We start from the raw sequence: 16,817 nt of genomic DNA on the forward strand, positions 1-16,817 counted from the left end.
CTGATGACTCTGCCCTGTATTATCAATGTAGTGAAACTGGAAAGGTGAGATGGGAAGGGAAACGCCTTAGCCTAGTCACCAGAAAGCCAGCCAGCCAGCTAAGGGAGGGAGCTGGCGCTGAGAGAGGGGTACCCACACTAGCTGGACCTTGGAGAGATACTCAGCCAACAACAAGGCCCATTATTCTTTGCCCCCATGTCGTCTTATCAGGTAAGAAGAACAGGGATGGGGAGCCAGTTTCTAACGCTGGAGTTAATGGAGATCTGTCCCTGTTGTCTTGTTGTGTGTGATGCCTATATCTGGGTTAGAGCCTAAAAGCTCTGATGGGAGCAGTGGCTGTTCCTATGCAATATTTCTGGGCATGCCTATACAGTACTAGATCAGCTCAGATGTATTCCATTGCACAACCAATCCCTGTATTCAGCACCATGCCCTATGTCTAAAAGACATTGGCAGAGACGTTTCTCAAAGGTTCGTAAGGGTTTCTGATGTACTGACAGGCAAGCAGAACATTTTAAAAGCTGGAAAGATGTGTGGTGGTGGTGTTGAAATGCAAGTTATTTCTCCCCCTTTGCAGTAGCTTTTCTAGGTATGCCATGAAGGGGATTCTTAAAAATAAAAATAAAAACTCATATAGCACAGCCCTTTACACCTCTGTCTCCCTAATTCAAATCTGTCACTTGTAAATGCAAGCCGCAAGTCCTCAGTTAATACTTTGAGAATGAAAGAGAAACATAAATAATAAATAATAATAAATTTTATTTATATCGCATATAGAATATGAAAAGCGGAAGCTGAGAGTGCATTAAGAATAACACCTTGCATGGCTTTGTTCTGCAAGAGAACTCTTTCACTGAGGATAGCAAAACCGGAGGGGGGGGGGAGATGGCGGAAAGCGCTTTGTGCATGCCTATTTAGCCTTGGGTACTGTAGGCAATTTTCTCCAGCCCATTCTAAACTGCAAAGGAGCACAGATTCGATTTTCACAGAGCACAAATGCTGTGTGGGCTGGCTGCAGAACTGATACAGTATTTACATTGGAGTTTGGCTTTCGGGTGTGAGTATCTGCACAACTGAATAAAACTGCACTCCCCCTACAGCTTCCGGAATACAGTGGCCAAACTACAGGTTACATGCAAATGTGTGTAATTAAAGCTTGACATCCCCTTTATTCCTTTTGCTTGAAAAGCCACTTTGAGAAGGGGCAATTGAAAGCAGGGATATGTCAAGAGCTAAGCTCCTCTCAGCTCAAAACACGCCTTCCTGAAGCCATTATTTGGGATGGGGTAGATGCTGTCGTTCTCCTGTTATATTCAGGCACTCAGCAGTTTACTCCTAATATTTTGTTATAAGATGTCTAGATTTCCTAGCTGACCATTGTGTTCAGGAGGCTGATGAAAGCAAGTGAGTTTCACCACCCCAGGCCAGTCCTTTCCCAATCAGATACTCAGCTGGGAGACTTACAGTGGTGCCTCGCAAGACGAAATTAATCCGTTCTGCGAGTCTCTTCGTCTTGCGGTTTTTTCGTCTTGCGAAGCACGGCTATTAGCGGCTTAGCGGCTATTAACGGCTTAGCGGCTTAGCGGCTATTAACGGCTTAGCGGCTTTAAGAAAAAGGAAACAAACTCGCAAGAACTCGCAAGACGTTTCGTCTTGCGAAGCAAGCCCATAGGGAAATTCGTCTTGCGGAACGACTCAAAAAACGGAAAACCCTTTCGTCTAGCGAGTTTTTCGTCTTGCGAGGCATTCGTCTTGCAGGGCACCACTGTATATACTTCTTAGCTGAGTACAGTTGTACCTCAGGTTAAGTACTTAATTCGTTCCGGAGGTCCGTTCTTAACCTGAAACTGTTCTTAACCTGAAGCACCACTTTAGCTAATGGGGCCTCCTGCTGCCGCCACGCCGCCGGAGCACGATTTCCGTTCTCATCCTGAAGCAAAGTTCTTAACCTGAAGCACTATTTCTGGGTTAGCGGAGTCTGTAACCTGAAGCGTATGTAACCTGAGGTACCACTGTATCTGCTTAGGGACAAAATGCAGCAAGCCACTTCTATTATACTGTTTCACGCCACTAGGGTTGCCAAATTCTACACTTCCAACATGGGCTGCCATACGTTTGGATTTCCCCGGACATTAAAGCAATTTCCGGCCAGACACTGTTTCTGACGGCTGAATCCCAGCAATGTCCTGGAAATTCCTGACTTATGGCAACCCTACACTCCACCCCAGTCTTGTAGCAGTGCAAGGTTCCAGGGGTTCCAGATACCTACGTAGGGTTCATGCTTCCTTTTGGGATGAGGCACAGTGGAGACTGTGGAGTCTTTATGATATATGGATTATTTATATATACAGCCTGGGCCTATGATGGAGGGCCATTCTCACCCCAAAATACTCTTGTTTCTCCACTAGCTGCAGCCTTGGATTCAAACAGACATAAAGCATTGCTCTCTGAAACTCTCTCCAACTTCTTGCTTTACTTCTAGGTCACATTGCAGACCCAAATCTCTACTTTAAACGCTGGCTTTATCTAGAATCTCTTGCAACCGCTTGGCAGAGTGGCTTGTAACCATATTATATATTTGCATTTAATAACACACACTGAGATTTGTGGTTACGGATTTCTGTTTCCAGAGATTTCTGAGCTAGCCCTGGTGATACACGCCTTATTTACATGCCGTTTGAATTACTGTAACATGCTCACCTTTGGTGAAGCCAGGAGGGCCCTTTTGGTGTTTTCTGCTGCTCCAGAGAAGCGGACACGGAGCAATGGATCCAAACTACAGTGTTGCCTCGCAAGACGAAATTAATTCGTTCCGCAAGTTTTTTCTTCTTGCGAGTTTTTCGTCTTGCGAAGCACGGTTTCCCATAGGAATGCATTGAAAATCAATTAATGCGTTCCTATGGAAACCGCTTGCCAGGCTGGCGGTGGGGAGAAGGGCTTTTCTCCCCACCGCAAGCCTTCAGGACAGGTACGGGAACAGAGGGGAAGGCGCGCATTCTGAATGTTGGCGGTGGGAAGGAAAACCCTTCTCCCACCCCAAGTCTTCAGGACAGCCATCCGAAGGCTGGCGCGGGGAGAAGGTCTCTCCGCCCCCCCCCCGCCAGGCTTCGGAGCATCCTTCCGAAGCCGGGCGGCGGGAGGCGGTGTCCCCGCCCCGCCGCCCGGCTTCGGAGCAGCCTTCCGAAGCCGGGCGGCGGGAGGAGGTGTCTCCGCCCCGCCGCCCGGCTTCGGAGCATCCTTCCGAAGCCGGGCGACGGGAGGAGGTGTCCCCGCCCCGCCGCCCGGCTTCGGAGCAGCCTTCCAAAGCCGGGCGGCGGGAGGCGGTGTCCCCGCCCCGCCGCCCGGCTTCGGAGCAGCCTTCCAAAGCCGGGCGGCGGGAGGAGGTGTCCCCGCCCCGCCGCCAGGCTTCGGAGGAGGTCCGAGGACAGTGGGGAAGACGCGCTGCGCTTCCCCGCTGTCCCGGAGATTTCCCTATGGGCTTTCGTCTTGCGAAGGAAGCCCATAGGGAAATTCGTTTTGCGAAGCGCCTCCAAAACGGAAAACCCTTTCGTCTAGCTGGTTTTCCGTCTTGCGAGGTGTTCGTCTTGCGGGGCACCACTGTACAAGAAAGAAGATTCCACCTAAACATTAGGAAGAACTTCCTGACAGTAAGAGCTGTTCGACAGTGGAATTTGCTGCCAAGGAGTGTAGTGGAGTCTCCTTCTTTGGAGGTCTTTAAGCAGAGGCTTGACAACCATATGTCAGGAGTGCTCTGATGGTGTTTCCTGCTTGGCAGGGGGTTGGACTCGATGGCCCTTGTGGTCTATTCCAACTCTATGATTCTATGATTCTATGGCTGCTCCAAGACTGTGGAACTCCTTTCCACATGAAGCTAGGCTGTCTCCCTCTCTACTTTCTTCACGCTGGAAGGCAAAAGCATTTTTTGTTCAGACAGGTCCTTAGCCTTCAACTGGCTGTTGTGGCAGGGGGAGTGTTGTACATTTAAATTCTTTAATTTGTTGTGCTTTTAAATGGGTTTAAACGTTTCCAGTGCTGCTTTACTAGGGTTACTTATTTGTTTTTTGTCTTTAATATTTATATGGATTGTGTGTGTTTTAGCTGTATCTGTTTTAATTTATGCTATGAGGTGCCTTGGTTCTTGTATTGGGAGAAAGGTAGTATGTAAATTAAATCAGACATTTGGGGGGCATGTGAAGAACATAATGGCTAAAGTCAGAGTTAGAGGTAAGCATGAAGAAAAGTTGTACCTGGTCAAGAAAAATCTGTGCAGCTTTGCACAACAGTTGACTCCGTTTATCTTGAGCTGGAGAGATGATGCAGAGGTTGTCCGTGGAACTATAGATTCAACAAATTCCGAAATCACTACGTATTATATAAACGGTTCACTATGTCACTATGACTTCCAAGACAGAAACAATCACACCAGCAGCAGTGGTGGTCCCAAGAGTAGATGACAGTCATCATTACCACAAATTTCAAGGATGATGAGACCCAAGACATTGTTCCCCAGTTTCCAGGAATGCTGTATAGCGACATCAGTTCTGGGACAGGGAGCAGGATTCGTAGAAGGTGCTCCAAACTTCTATTGGTGGCTTCCTGTACTGAAACAAAAATAAGCACCATATTTACACAGGTGTTTCTTGTTATAATTCACATAAAAAGCAGCTCAGAAATGCTTCTGGGTGGCATTATAGCTCTTAGAATGTTTTCACACACCCATCTAAAAGCACCTTTGAGCTCCCTTTGCACTCACTGTGCCATATGTGGTGGTTGTTTTAGTGATTCGTTTCAGTAGGTCTACTCTGAGTAGGATTTAGTTGCATACACAGTCAGGGTTGTTTTTTTAATGTCTTCCTGTTTTCCCCCTGCTCCTCATAAACGGGCAAAATGAAAGAGATGCCAGGTTCTTTATAGTTCAGCAGCTTGTAAGAAAAAAAGTAAAAAGCAAATTCAATTTGTAATTATTGCTTGTCCTCTTTTCTCTTAATCTTAATATGCTCAGCTTTCTTTGTCAAACCCCAATTCTTAGATGTGACTTAAGGCCAATGATGCTGTATTGCATGTTGACGGACGAGGCCCTGATGGATTCATCAGAAACTTCCCGTTGCCTCTTGTGATTTTGTCCCTTCTAAGGAACAACGCACAACCGTTTTTAAAATGGGCACGTGCTCCTGAAACGGTTGTGGCGGGAGGGTGTGTGTGATCTTTGCTCTCTTTTCCAGCAGAAAACATAGCATCCCTTCCGAAGCTTTGCAGTTCCTTAACTGCAAAAAGCAACCGCATTGTTAAAACATTAGGAGGAAGATATAGTCTACCGCAGCACCATCCATGTTCTGGCACATAATCAAGCTGTCGTTTTCTTAAGGTCTCTTACTCTGGAGCACTTTGGGCTACACTGTGGTGCTCTTGGCAACCCTAATTCCTTGAGCAAGATATACCGTATTTTTCGCACCAGACCACAAGACGCACCTAGTTTTTGGAGGAGGAAAACAAGAAAAAAAATATTCTGAATCTCAGAAGCCAGAACAGCAAGAGGGATCGCTGCGCAGTGAAAGCAGCAATCCCTCTTGATGTTCTGGCTTCTGGGATAGCTGTGCAGCCTGCATTCGCTCCACAAGAGGCACACACATTTCCCCTTACTTTTTAGGAGGGAAAAAGTGAGTCTTATAGAGCAAAAAAATACAGTATATAAGCAACCCACCCAACTAACTTCCACAAACCGTTCCCCCCATCACCCCTCTGGGCCTAGACTGGGAGGTGTGGCCTGCTGTGGGCTGGAAGCGCATTGCCATGCCCACTGAAGGCTTGCCCTGTGCCCGGCTGTGACCGTTTTGGACTCTGAAGCTCCCCCAAAGAGAAGGCAGCCAGGTTAAGAGGTGAGAGGGGGGGCTCCCAGCCACTGCCCCCCACCTTTCCACTTGGTTCACTAATGACCCCTCTCCCCGGCCCTGTCAAACTGAACCCCTGCACCCTCAAAGCTAGCAGACATCACAGAGGCCTACATGAGCAGCCCCCTAATTCCCTGCCTAGCTACATATTTTCTCTTCCTGTCCCTGGGCTTTTCTCTTCTTTTCATTCCCAGTTCTACTCTCCAATTTCCAGATCTTGATTCTAGCATGGTTTTTTGGGCCCTTCTGCCCATCCTATTCCCATTTGCTTCCTTCCTCTTACTGCCTCTGGAATGGATGCATCCTCACCCAAATAGTAACTTTTGTAAACACATTCCTGTTTACTCTACTCCCACCGCTGCATCGATCCTGTTGTTTCCTGTGAAATTCTGCGAAAATGAATGACCTAGCCATGTTTTACGCCAGTAATGTGTACACACAGGCTTCCTTTCCTTCCGTATTTCTTTTTCCAGGATCAAAACTACCTCCCTCTGCTCTGGCCAATGTATTATTTATTGGAGAAGCAAGTTTTCTAGAATAGCAAGCCCCTGTGGGAAAGTTTTATGAACAGAGAAGCAAGCTTCGTAACATTAAGAAAGCTCCTGTAGAAATTTCATTGGAAGAAATCTCATTGCAGTAATTTATAGGCTACCGCCAGCACGGGTTATTTTCGTGGGTGCAGCAAATGTGTGGGGAGAAAAGCTATTGCGAGAGGGGAGAGAGACTGGTCATTTAAGCATCTCCCCCCCTTGCTCACCCTTTTCTTCTGTCCCAATGGCTCCCCTAACCACCACCCAAAGGGCTGTTGTTTCATGTCTGTGTGTAATGTGGTTTTGTGTTTTTTTGCCATAACTACTAGTGTTGAAGCAATGGTTCTTCAACATCAACTTCATTGGACTGGTTGTGCTGTGCAAATGCTTGATTATTGCCTTCCAAAGCAACTACTCTACTCCAAACTTAAAAATGGAAAGCGTAATGCTGGTGATCAAGAAAAAAGGTTTAAAGACTGTCTCAAGGCAAATCTAAAAAAAGTAGTATAAACACTGACAACTGGGAAACACTGGCCTGCAAGCGCTCCAGTTGGAAAACAGCCTTTACCAAAGATGTCATGGGCTTTGAAGACACTCGAACTCAGAACGCAAAGGAGAAACGTGCTAGGAGGAAGGCACGCTTGGCAAATCCACACCGTGATCAACTCCCGCCCAGGAACCAATGTCCCCACTGTGGAAGGACGTGTGGATCCAGAACTGGCCTCCACAGTCACTTACGGACTCATTGTTAAAACCGTGTTTATGGAAGACAATCTTACTCGAGTACGAGAGATTGACGAAGAAGAAGAAGAAGGTTATTCCTCTCCTTTGCTCACACACATTTCCCCCAAGGCTGTGGTGGTGACCTGGGCCTCCCTCCCTGACAAGACTTGAGGTACCAGTTCCTACTCTCCATCCATCCACCTCCATCTCTTTTGAAGGCTTCTCTGCCTTCAAAGTGTGACGTTGCAAAATTATCATTTTGCAAACCACTTTCAGGTTTCTTACAATCATTTCATAAATGTTATGGAATGAATGAATGAGCGAATCGTTCCCTGTATTACCAGTGGTCAGGCATAAGTCCCATTGCTTATGTAGCCAGAATGGTACCTCCCATGCGCTAGTGGTGTGCTTTGGGGAACCCCAAGGTTTGTAGCAATGCAAACCCCTAAAGCAGCAAGAATGTTATTTGCCCAAAAATGGAAAGAAGAAGAAGTCCCGACGAAAGAAGAATGGATACAAAAACTTATGGACTATGAAGAAATGGCAAAACTTACCGGAAAAATAAGAAATCAAGGTGGTGTTGTTGTTTAGTCGTTTATTCGTGTCTGACTCTTCATGACCCCATGGACCAGAGCACGCCAGGCACCTCTGTCCTCCACTACCTCCCGCAGTTCGGTCAAACTGATGCTGGTAACCTCAAAAACACTATCCAACCATCTCGTCCTCTGTTGCCCCCTTCTCCTTGTGCCCTCCATCTTTCCCAGCATCAGTGTCTTCTCCAGGGAGTCTTCTCTTCTCATGAGGTGGCCAAAGTACTGGAGCCTCAGCTTCACGATCTGTCCTTCCAGTGAGCACTCAGGGCTGATTTCCTTCAGAATGGATGCGTTTGATCTTCTTGCAGTCCATGGGACTCTCAAGAGTCTTCTCCAGCACCATAATTCAAAAGCATCAATTCTTCGGCGATCAGCCTTCTTTATGGTCCAGCTCTCACTTCCATACATCACTACTGGGGAAACCATGGCTTTAACTATACGGACCTTTGTTGGCAAGGTGACGTCTCTACTTCTCAAGATGCTATCTAGGCCTGTCATTGCCCTTCTCCCAAGAAGCAGGCGTCTTTTAATTTCGTGGCTGCTGTCACCATCTGCAGTGATCATGGAGCCCAAGAAAGTAAAATCTCTCACTGCCTCCATTTCTTCCCCTTCTAATTGCCAGGAGGTGATGGGCCCAGTGGCCATGATCTTCGTTTTTTGATGTTGAGCTTCAGACCATATTTTGCGCTCTCCTCTTTCACCCTCATTAAAAGGTTCTTTAATTCCTCCTCACTTTCTGCCATCAAGGTTGTGTCATCTGCATATCTGAGGTTGTTGATATTTCTTCCAGCAAACTTAATTCCAGCTTGGGATTCATCCAGCCCAGCCTTTCGCATGATGTATTCTGCATATAAATTAAATAAGCAGGGAGACAAAATACAGCCTTGTCGTACTCCTTTCCCAATTTTGAACCAATCAGTTGTTCCATATCCAGTTCTAACTGTAGCTTCTTGTCCCACATAGAGATTTCTCAGGAGACATCAAGAAATCAAGGTAACAAACCTTTTATAAAAGAATGGAAATGGTTTGTTTCCATCATTCTACCCGGACGCTGAGGTCCAGCACCGAGGGCCTTCTGGCGGTTCCCTCACTGCGAGAAGCCAAGTTACAGGGAACCAGGCAGAGGGCCTTCTCGGTAGTGGCACCCTCCCCGTGGAACGCCCTCCCACCAGATGTCAAAGAGAACAACAACTACCAGACTTTTAGAAGACATCTGAAGGCAGCCCTGTTTAGGGAAGCTTTTAATGTTTGATGTATTACAGTATTTTAATATTTTTTTGGAAGCCACCCAGAGTGGCTGGGGAAGCCCAGCCAGATGGGCGGGGTATAAATAATATATTATTATTATTATTATTATTATTATTATTATTATTATTAGTTGAATATTTCCGAACAAAACGTAAACAGATAAGGACATTGGCAGGATTATTGTAATAACTTGCAGTTTCATAATATATATTTAAAGTAGATGAATAAAAGAATAAGTTAACTTAGAATATGCAGGAAATGATAAAAATAAATTTAAGGAACCGCAGAAAGAGGAGGAAGGAAGTCGAGTTTTGAATTGTTAGAATGATGATAACTATTGAAATGTATATAACTGAAAAACATAATCTATTTTTTGAAAAAAAAGAATAACCCCTAAAGTGTATGTGGCAGGAGGGAGCCACAAACAGCCCAGAGTATCCTATAGGAGGACATGACTGATGGACTGATCAGTGAACAGGAACTCTTCAAACTGCAACATTTTGTTGCAGGTCTCACTTGTACATCTGTATTTCACAGCTCAGTTTTGTTGCCATGCAATATTGCATCATAGCTAGCTTCAGTTTTAATTTCAGGCATTGATACTTCCTCCCTTCCCTTCTTACAAGATTCCCACCATTCATCTTTGGGATTTCAACATTCATGCAAATATTCCTTTCTGATTCAGCTGCGTCACGCGGTCTCTCGTCGACTTCCTCCTCTTGCCTCTGCTTTTAGCCTGACACCCACACACTGCCATGTTTTGGATCTTGTTTCCACCAAGAACTCCTCTGTCCTCCAGTTTCACTTCAGAATAAAAAGTGAGTAATACTAAGAAACACCTCAGAAGTCCCGTAAGTCCGGTTGAGTTCAATGGGGCTTGCTCCCATGTGATTGGCATAAGAATACAGCCATACTTTTAATTATGAGTGGAGCAAAGAAATACAGACTAAAGGAGGGAAGTGAATGTCATATATAGTGGCTGTGTTTTGGGTCAGAAGAAAAACAGAAAAAGTAGCACAGGTGAAATTAGATTTGGATTTGACTATATTTTTACTAATGTACTGTATACTGAAAGAAGTCCCAGTACAGCCAAGGGAATTAGTTTCATATAAGATTTTAGCTGGTAGTTTATGCTGTGCAGAATATTGAGAAAAGGCTCAATTCCCAACCATAACAAAACAGGAATTAACAATGTACATATGAATATGCAGCAGTGGCAAAGTGTACGAGTTATACAACAGTGAAAGGAAGGAAGGAGGGGAAAGGTTAACAGATTTGTGCAGAATTAGAAAAGTGTTAAATAGTGTTTTATTTTATTAAAGCTGATTAAAATACTGTACACGCTTTGAAAAAGAATGTCTCTCTCTGACTTTTCTTTCCATTCCCTTCTCTTTCATATTGCCCCCTTGTCCTCACCCTTTCACATTTTATAATATAAAAATGACTACAATAAAAAAAACAACCAGTATCTAAGCAAGCTTATGGGGCACTGATTCCAGAGGGCTAGTTTATTAAGTTTATTGCAGCAGAAACAATAAAGCACCTTAAAGACTAACTTCTTAATTATTTTTATGCTGCAATTCATGTATCTAATGAAGTGGACTGTAGACTAATGAGCGCTTATGTCACAATAAATGCATTAATTTTCAAAGTGCCACTTAGTTGTTTTAGGACACAAATAATAACAGCGCAATCAAGAGCTGAAGGTTGTCTTAAAAGGACTACAAGTTAATCGTGTTTTATATTTGTCAAGTGTAACTTGAATCTGTGATGTCGGGTGATCTGTGTAATCTAGGAAACGATACATGTTTCTGGCTTAGCCTGCCGCTCTGCTTCCTTCATTTGATAAATGAGCTTTTCCATGATTAAGTGGTGTTTAAACCACATGACAATACTTGGATTATATGGTTCGTGCCCTGCTCCAGGTTTGCTCCTCTGCCTCTCTCTTCCCCACTCTCTGCCAACAACCTTGCTTCCTCGTTCAGCGATAACATCTAGACTAGACTATCCATCATGACATGTCTACAGATACTACTAGATGGGTGTTTATTGTGGCGTCAGTTCTTCTCATGCATGCAAAGTTATTTGTTTTGTTTTTGCAGTGGCCTCACAATGTGGTCTTCAAAATGCCAGCCTGTCTTCCCACCCACCCCATTTAATTTATATTTTCCCTTTCAGGTGTTGTAAACAAAATCTGCCCTTGTTCCCTTATGGGGTACACAAGAGCCCTTATAGAGTCCTTTGTAGGTTCTCCATTGGTAGGAGAAAATAACAGAGGCCAACCAGAGAATATTGAGAAGCAAAGCAGCTAGTAAGCCTGATCTTTATTAAAGCTGTTGCAACAGGGTGCTCCCCTCACACGCAGGATAGAGAAGGAGGACCTAGAACAAAGGTGTGCCTGCCCTTATATAGACATTTTAAATTGCCCGCCCTGGAGTCCAAGACCACCCCCAGAAACATCATACCTACATCACAGAAAAGGCGGTCTACAACAGAGATCTGAGTGCGTTGTTCATATCCTGTCTGGCAAGTTACCTGATTGCCCCATCTGATTGCCCTTTCTGGTAGTCAGGCCATTCCTTTGAGGTGGTAATCACTTTCCTGAGACAATGGGAAGGTTCCCTCACTCCCCCCTCCTTGCAGAGAAACATTAGGTCAGCTTGGGAGCCAAAATGGTTTCAGGACTGTCCTCCCATGCCGCTTCAGACATGTGGTCTACATATTTACGTACGTGTTTGCTTGGTACATTTATGAACATTTATTATATATATATAGGGATGCAGGTGGCACTGTGGGTTAAACCTCAGAGCCTAGGACTTGCCAATCAGAAGGTCAGCAGTTCGAATCCCTAAGACGGGGTGAGCTCCCGTTGCTCGGTCCCTGCTCCTGCCAACCTAGCAGTTCGAAAGCACGTCAAAGTGCAAGTAGATAAATAGGTACCACTCCGGCGGGAAGGTAAACAGCGTTTCCGTGCGCTGCTCTGGTTCACCAGAAGCGGCTTAGTCATGCTGGCCACATGACCCGGAAGTTGTACGCTGGCTCCCTCGGCCAATAAAGCGAGATGAGCGCCACAACCCCAGAGTCGGCCACGACTGGACCTAATGGTCATGGGTCCCTTTACCTTTAATATATGTGTGTGTGTGTGTGTGTGTGTGTGTGTGTGACCTTTAAAAAAATTTATTACACGGGGAAATCCGATTAATTTTTATTTTTTTAAAAATACTGTTGCCAATAACCCCTTTGCAATATTAAGCCCCCGTCTAAAAGCACCCTGCACCTCTCTCCTTCCTCTCCCCCTTCCTTCCTCCCGCCTCACTTTACAAAATGACAGTCCTGCTGCCTTTGCCCAGCCTTAATTTTCGCAAAATGACTAGAAACATCTTGATTAAAACCAGTGGGATAGAAATGTTTTAAATACATAAATATTTACTTAAAAGTTACGCCTCACGGAGTTCTAGGAGACTAGAAAGTGTGATGACGTTTAAATTCTCCCTCTGGTTTTGAGGAGGAAGATCTTTTTTAAAACTTGCTCATTTCACACCCATACAAGGAGGGAACCTGTAGATTTCTGTTAACAGCGCTATTACAGAATTTTTATTTTTCCCCACCCAGCTCTGAAAGATTCTGAAGTTTTAAGCGGAGGAAAGGTGACGCCATGGCAGCTATTCCAACACCACCATTACCCACAGGTGAGTGCGCTCAAGGGTAAGAGGGTTCTGTTTATTTATTTATTTCCTTTTCAAAAATAAATAAATAAAGATAGCTCCAGGTGAGAGGGGCACAAGAGATTGAGAGGCCAACAGGGTTTTCTAGAATAGAGCCAGAATTTCACATACCAATTTCAGCTAACCAGATAAATCTGTAGTTTGCTAGTGTATATATTGCTAGTTACCTGCCTTGAATAATTCAGATAGGGCAGGGCAGCTATCAATGATTGCTGCTGATCTGCAGTCAGGTAATACAACGCTGAAGGATATTTAAGACACAAGGAGGGAAAGGGAGAAGAGGATATTCTGGGTAGGTGGTTAGGTTTTGAGGAAGTGTAGGAAAAACATGTCTCTCTCCCGGGCACTGAGAAACCTGGGCAGGTCTTAAGACCCTTAATGATATAATATCCCTTGATGTCATGCATTCTTTTAAAGAAACTGGGCCCCCAAAGATAGTGTCTGAATACTGGCAAGGTTTGGAAATCTTTAGAAATGAGTTGCTGGCAGAACATTTGTTCCCGCTGGCAACTCTGCCGCTGTACATAATGAGATATTCACTGAGAGAGCCCGATTACCTAAGCCTTGAAAACAGTATGAAAAAATACTGCTAGACCTGCTTCTGCCCTTTATAACCTGAGCCAAATGTTGAAGTCTTTAATTGAGCAAGTTTCCCTTTGGCTTCAACAGCCTTTTTTTTTTTTTTACCCCACCAGCATTTTGGCCTCAAGCACCCGTTATTTCATCAAGACTACTTGGCCACAATCATTCTAATGAAAGTGGAAGCTTAGAGGTTTTGTGGCTATTATTACGTTTATTTTGCTGCAGTTGCTACAAACCTACTGAACCGATTTTATGTCTCTGAACCACAGCTTGATCTTGTATGGCACACTTTAAAAAAAAATAAGTAGTGTGTCAGGGAATACATTGGACAACATCCGCTAAAGTAGTGCTGTTAATGCAAGGCCCTTTGGCTGTGCAACCAAATAGCCCTTCCTCCTCCTCTCACTGCATGCCCCCTTAAGGTCTTCTAGGGGTTCCCCCAGCCCTCTGGAGCAGATTTGGGGAGGGCATGGGAAGAGGAGAGGGATGGGGAGTTGTGTTAGCCACAAATCCTTGCGTTAATGGAACTGCTTCATTGGATCCTGCCCATCGTGTGACGGGTGAGTGCCGTTTTATGGAAAACAGTTTATTTATGACATTTTAATCTCATCTCAGTGGGTGGCACTGTGGGTTAAACCATAGAGCCTAGGACTTGCCGATCAGAAGGGCAGTGGTTCGAATCCCCGCAATGGGGTGAGCTCCCGTTGCTCGGTCCCTGCTCCTGCCAACCTAGCAGTTCGAAAGCACGTCAAAGTGCAAGTAGATAAATAGGTACCGCTCCGGTGGGAAGGTAAATGGCGTTTCCGTGCGCTGCTCTGGTTTGCCAGAAGCGGCTTAGTCATGCTGGCCACATGACCCGGAAGCTGTACGCCGGCTCCCTCGGCCAATAAAGCGAGATGAGCGCTGCAACCCCTGAGTCGGCCACGACTGGACCTAATGGTCAGGGGCCCCTTTACCTTCTTAATCTCATCATTCCTCCAGGCACCTCAGGGTGACACGGGTGCCCAGCTCCCACTTTATTATTTCCACAACAATCTTGTGAGGTTGCTGGGGCTAAAAGTGATTGGTTCAAGATCTTGAGTCCTCCTAGTCCCAGGTATCTTAGTTCTCTCTACTTCACTGTATTCAGATGCCTCTGTCATCCATCTCTTTCTCTTATGCATAAAGAAAAGCTACTGACCAGCCCATTTATGAAGAAGATGAATACACCGACTTTGCAAGAGGACACCAACATGGCTGTCATAGGAGGTATTGTTGCCTGTATCTTTGCAGATGTGCTTCAGCCCAGCCACTGAGCAGCCATGGGAAGCCAGCAGTGCAGACTGCAGGCGGCATAACACATAAATGCACACGTAAATCACTCTGCAGCAGAGCCCTCTAGCATCCTTCTAGATCTGGGATGTAATGGTAATTTTAAAAAAAATCTGGACCGCCATCGCACGCATTCCGTGCCCTAAATAGCAGGCTTCTACAACCTGTATATATGATGCATATCAAGCTGTTGTTGTTTAGTCGTGTCCGACTCTTCGTGACCCCCTGGACCAGAGCACGCCAGGCACTCCTGTCTTCCACTGCCTCCTGCAGTTTGGCCAAACTCAAGCTACTCATATCAAGCTACTTTGCATATAATTGCTTATTTCTGCAAAATGGGAGGGGTGAAGGTTGTGTGACACGTTAAGAGGCAGAAACATACATGCTGGCAGCCTGTTCCTAAACTCAAAGCACTGGTGAGTCTGCTCTAGACCTGTTTGTGCTAAAGTGCCCCTTTTCTCAATTTTTGTTTAAAGGCGTCATCGCTGTGGTTTTCGTCACTCTCCTTTCGGTCGTCGTGCTGATCATCGTTTACCTGTACAAGAACAAAGGCACCTACCGCACCTATGAACAAGCTCCACCAGATCCAGAGGGGTCAGTCCAAATGGAGGATCTCCCGTGTAAAGGCGAGAAGGAAGAATATTTTATATAGCTGCCAGCATGCTTTGGACACTGAGATCTTAAGTAAACTGTTTATTACATTGTAAACTGTTTATTACGTTTGACACCCATTTTTGTCAAGAAATTAAAAGCTGTATTATTTATTTTATATCACACTGTGTTCCTAAGAAGCTCGACTAGGCACCGGAAGGAGTTTTGTATTGTGACAGCATAGCGGTTGCCCCTTCACAGGTCCAAGAGCTTGTGATTTCTGGGATTATCAAAGTCAAGTTGCAACACACAGACCCTCTATGAACCCTCTGTGTTTATTTGGGGTTAGAGTAGGCAAATATGTCATTGAGAGTACTGAACACTTCTTTCCCTCTTACTACCATAGCAGTATCTAAGGCCGATACACTCAGATGACTGTGACAGGTGCAGGAAAATGGATTGGCAAAAAAATTATACTACTACTTTTGCTTTTCCAGCACCTACAAACCTGCAGTGGTCATAGCGTAAAGCATATTTACATTTAACCTTGCTTCTCTGCAGTAATAAACACTCATGCATGTGACTGAGGCTTCAAGAGGGTTTTAGAGTCATGTGAAAATCTCCAGTGTATGACAAAGCCAGTATGTGTCTACTCAACTGTGCGTCTCTGGTGATTGTACAATTCATGCAGTTTCAAACAGCTTCGCTCTCAGACTCATGCTTTACATTGTGTGTGACAATGAGCAGAAAAATGAAATTTACTCTTTCTTCTCTTTGGCTCCAGTCCCCCCCTGCATTCTGAAATTTTGATATCAAGGTTCCTGTGGCAATTGATGCATTTTTCTGCTTCACTCTTTAAGAAGATATGTGTTATGGTATTAAGATTGTATATTGAGAATGTAAGTGTTCTGCAACAGGTGAAAACAGCAGCCCCACTGAAGTTCTCTCCCTTCGCTCTGCAACACATGACCAACAGCCTGGCATCCCCAATGGCACTGATTTGGCATCAGGAAGGAAATGCACACACTGCGAATGACTCATTGCTTTTGGGGTTTTGCGTTTCCGTATTTGTATGTTCTGGGACGCGGGTGGCGCTGTGGGTAAAAGCCTCAGCGCCTAGGGCTTGCCGATCGAAAGGTCGGCAGTTCGAATCCCCGTGGCGGGGTGCGCTCCCGTTGCTCGGTCCCAGCGCCTGCCAACCTAGCAGTTCGAAAGCACCCCCGGGTGCAAGTAGATAAATAGGGACCGCTTACTAGCGGGAAGGTAAACGGCGTTTCCGTGTGCGGCTCTGGCTCGCCAGATACAGCTTTGTCACGCTGGCCACGTGACCCGGAAGTGTCTCCAGACAGCGCTGGACCCTGGCCTCTTAAGTGAGATGGGCGCACAACCCCAGAGTCTGGCAAGACTGGCCCGTATGGGCAGGGGTACCTTTACCTTTACTATTTGTATGTTCTAAACCGGCTGTTTGCTTTTTAAACTATTTTCTCAAATTCTGCAAGTTGCTTTCGGAAAAAACGTTTGACCAGACCAGTTTGGAGGTAAATGTTGCCACACACTACGGAAAAGGGAAGAATCTGATGTGGCAGTGTCATTTTGAACGGTAGCCCAACATCGTATGTAGCAAAC

At 45.3% G+C, this 16,817-nt stretch overlaps 1 protein-coding gene across 4 annotated transcripts; it reads left to right on the forward strand.

The window, feature by feature from the left end:
* The first annotated feature begins 50 nt into the window (after nucleotides 1-50).
* Nucleotides 51-15,369, forward strand: SMAGP (small cell adhesion glycoprotein). Of its 4 annotated transcripts, none has more exons than XM_028721483.2 (4): nucleotides 51-210; nucleotides 12,595-12,671; nucleotides 14,457-14,537; nucleotides 15,077-15,369. In XM_028721483.2, the coding sequence occupies exons 2-4, from the start codon at nucleotides 12,638-12,640 to the stop codon at nucleotides 15,250-15,252; spliced, it is 291 nt and encodes a 96-aa protein (XP_028577316.2). In that variant the 5' UTR covers nucleotides 51-210; nucleotides 12,595-12,637; the 3' UTR covers nucleotides 15,253-15,369. The 4 variants fall into 4 exon arrangements, with proteins under 4 accessions (XP_028577316.2, XP_028577317.2, XP_077779954.1 ...); XM_028721484.2 differs by lacking the exon at nucleotides 51-210 and adding an exon at nucleotides 5,750-5,876; XM_077923828.1 differs by lacking the exon at nucleotides 51-210 and adding an exon at nucleotides 5,753-5,880 and having other exon boundaries at nucleotides 12,593-12,671.
* The last annotated feature ends 1,448 nt before the right edge of the window (nucleotides 15,370-16,817 follow it).

This window comes from Podarcis muralis, chromosome 2, assembly GCF_964188315.1.
Source record: "Podarcis muralis chromosome 2, rPodMur119.hap1.1, whole genome shotgun sequence".
NCBI classification, from domain to species: domain Eukaryota; kingdom Metazoa; phylum Chordata; class Lepidosauria; order Squamata; family Lacertidae; genus Podarcis; species Podarcis muralis.

Bases quoted from the DNA above. Each gene is read 5' to 3' on its own strand.
- SMAGP (XM_028721483.2), top strand. From the start codon at position 12,638: ATGGCAGCTATTCCAACACCACCATTACCCACAG. The intron at 12,672-14,456 runs GTGAGTGCGCTC...TTATGCATAAAG, and splicing joins AACACCACCATTACCCACAG to AAAAGCTACTGACCAGCCCA. The intron at 14,538-15,076 runs GTATTGTTGCCT...TTTTGTTTAAAG, and splicing joins CAACATGGCTGTCATAGGAG to GCGTCATCGCTGTGGTTTTC.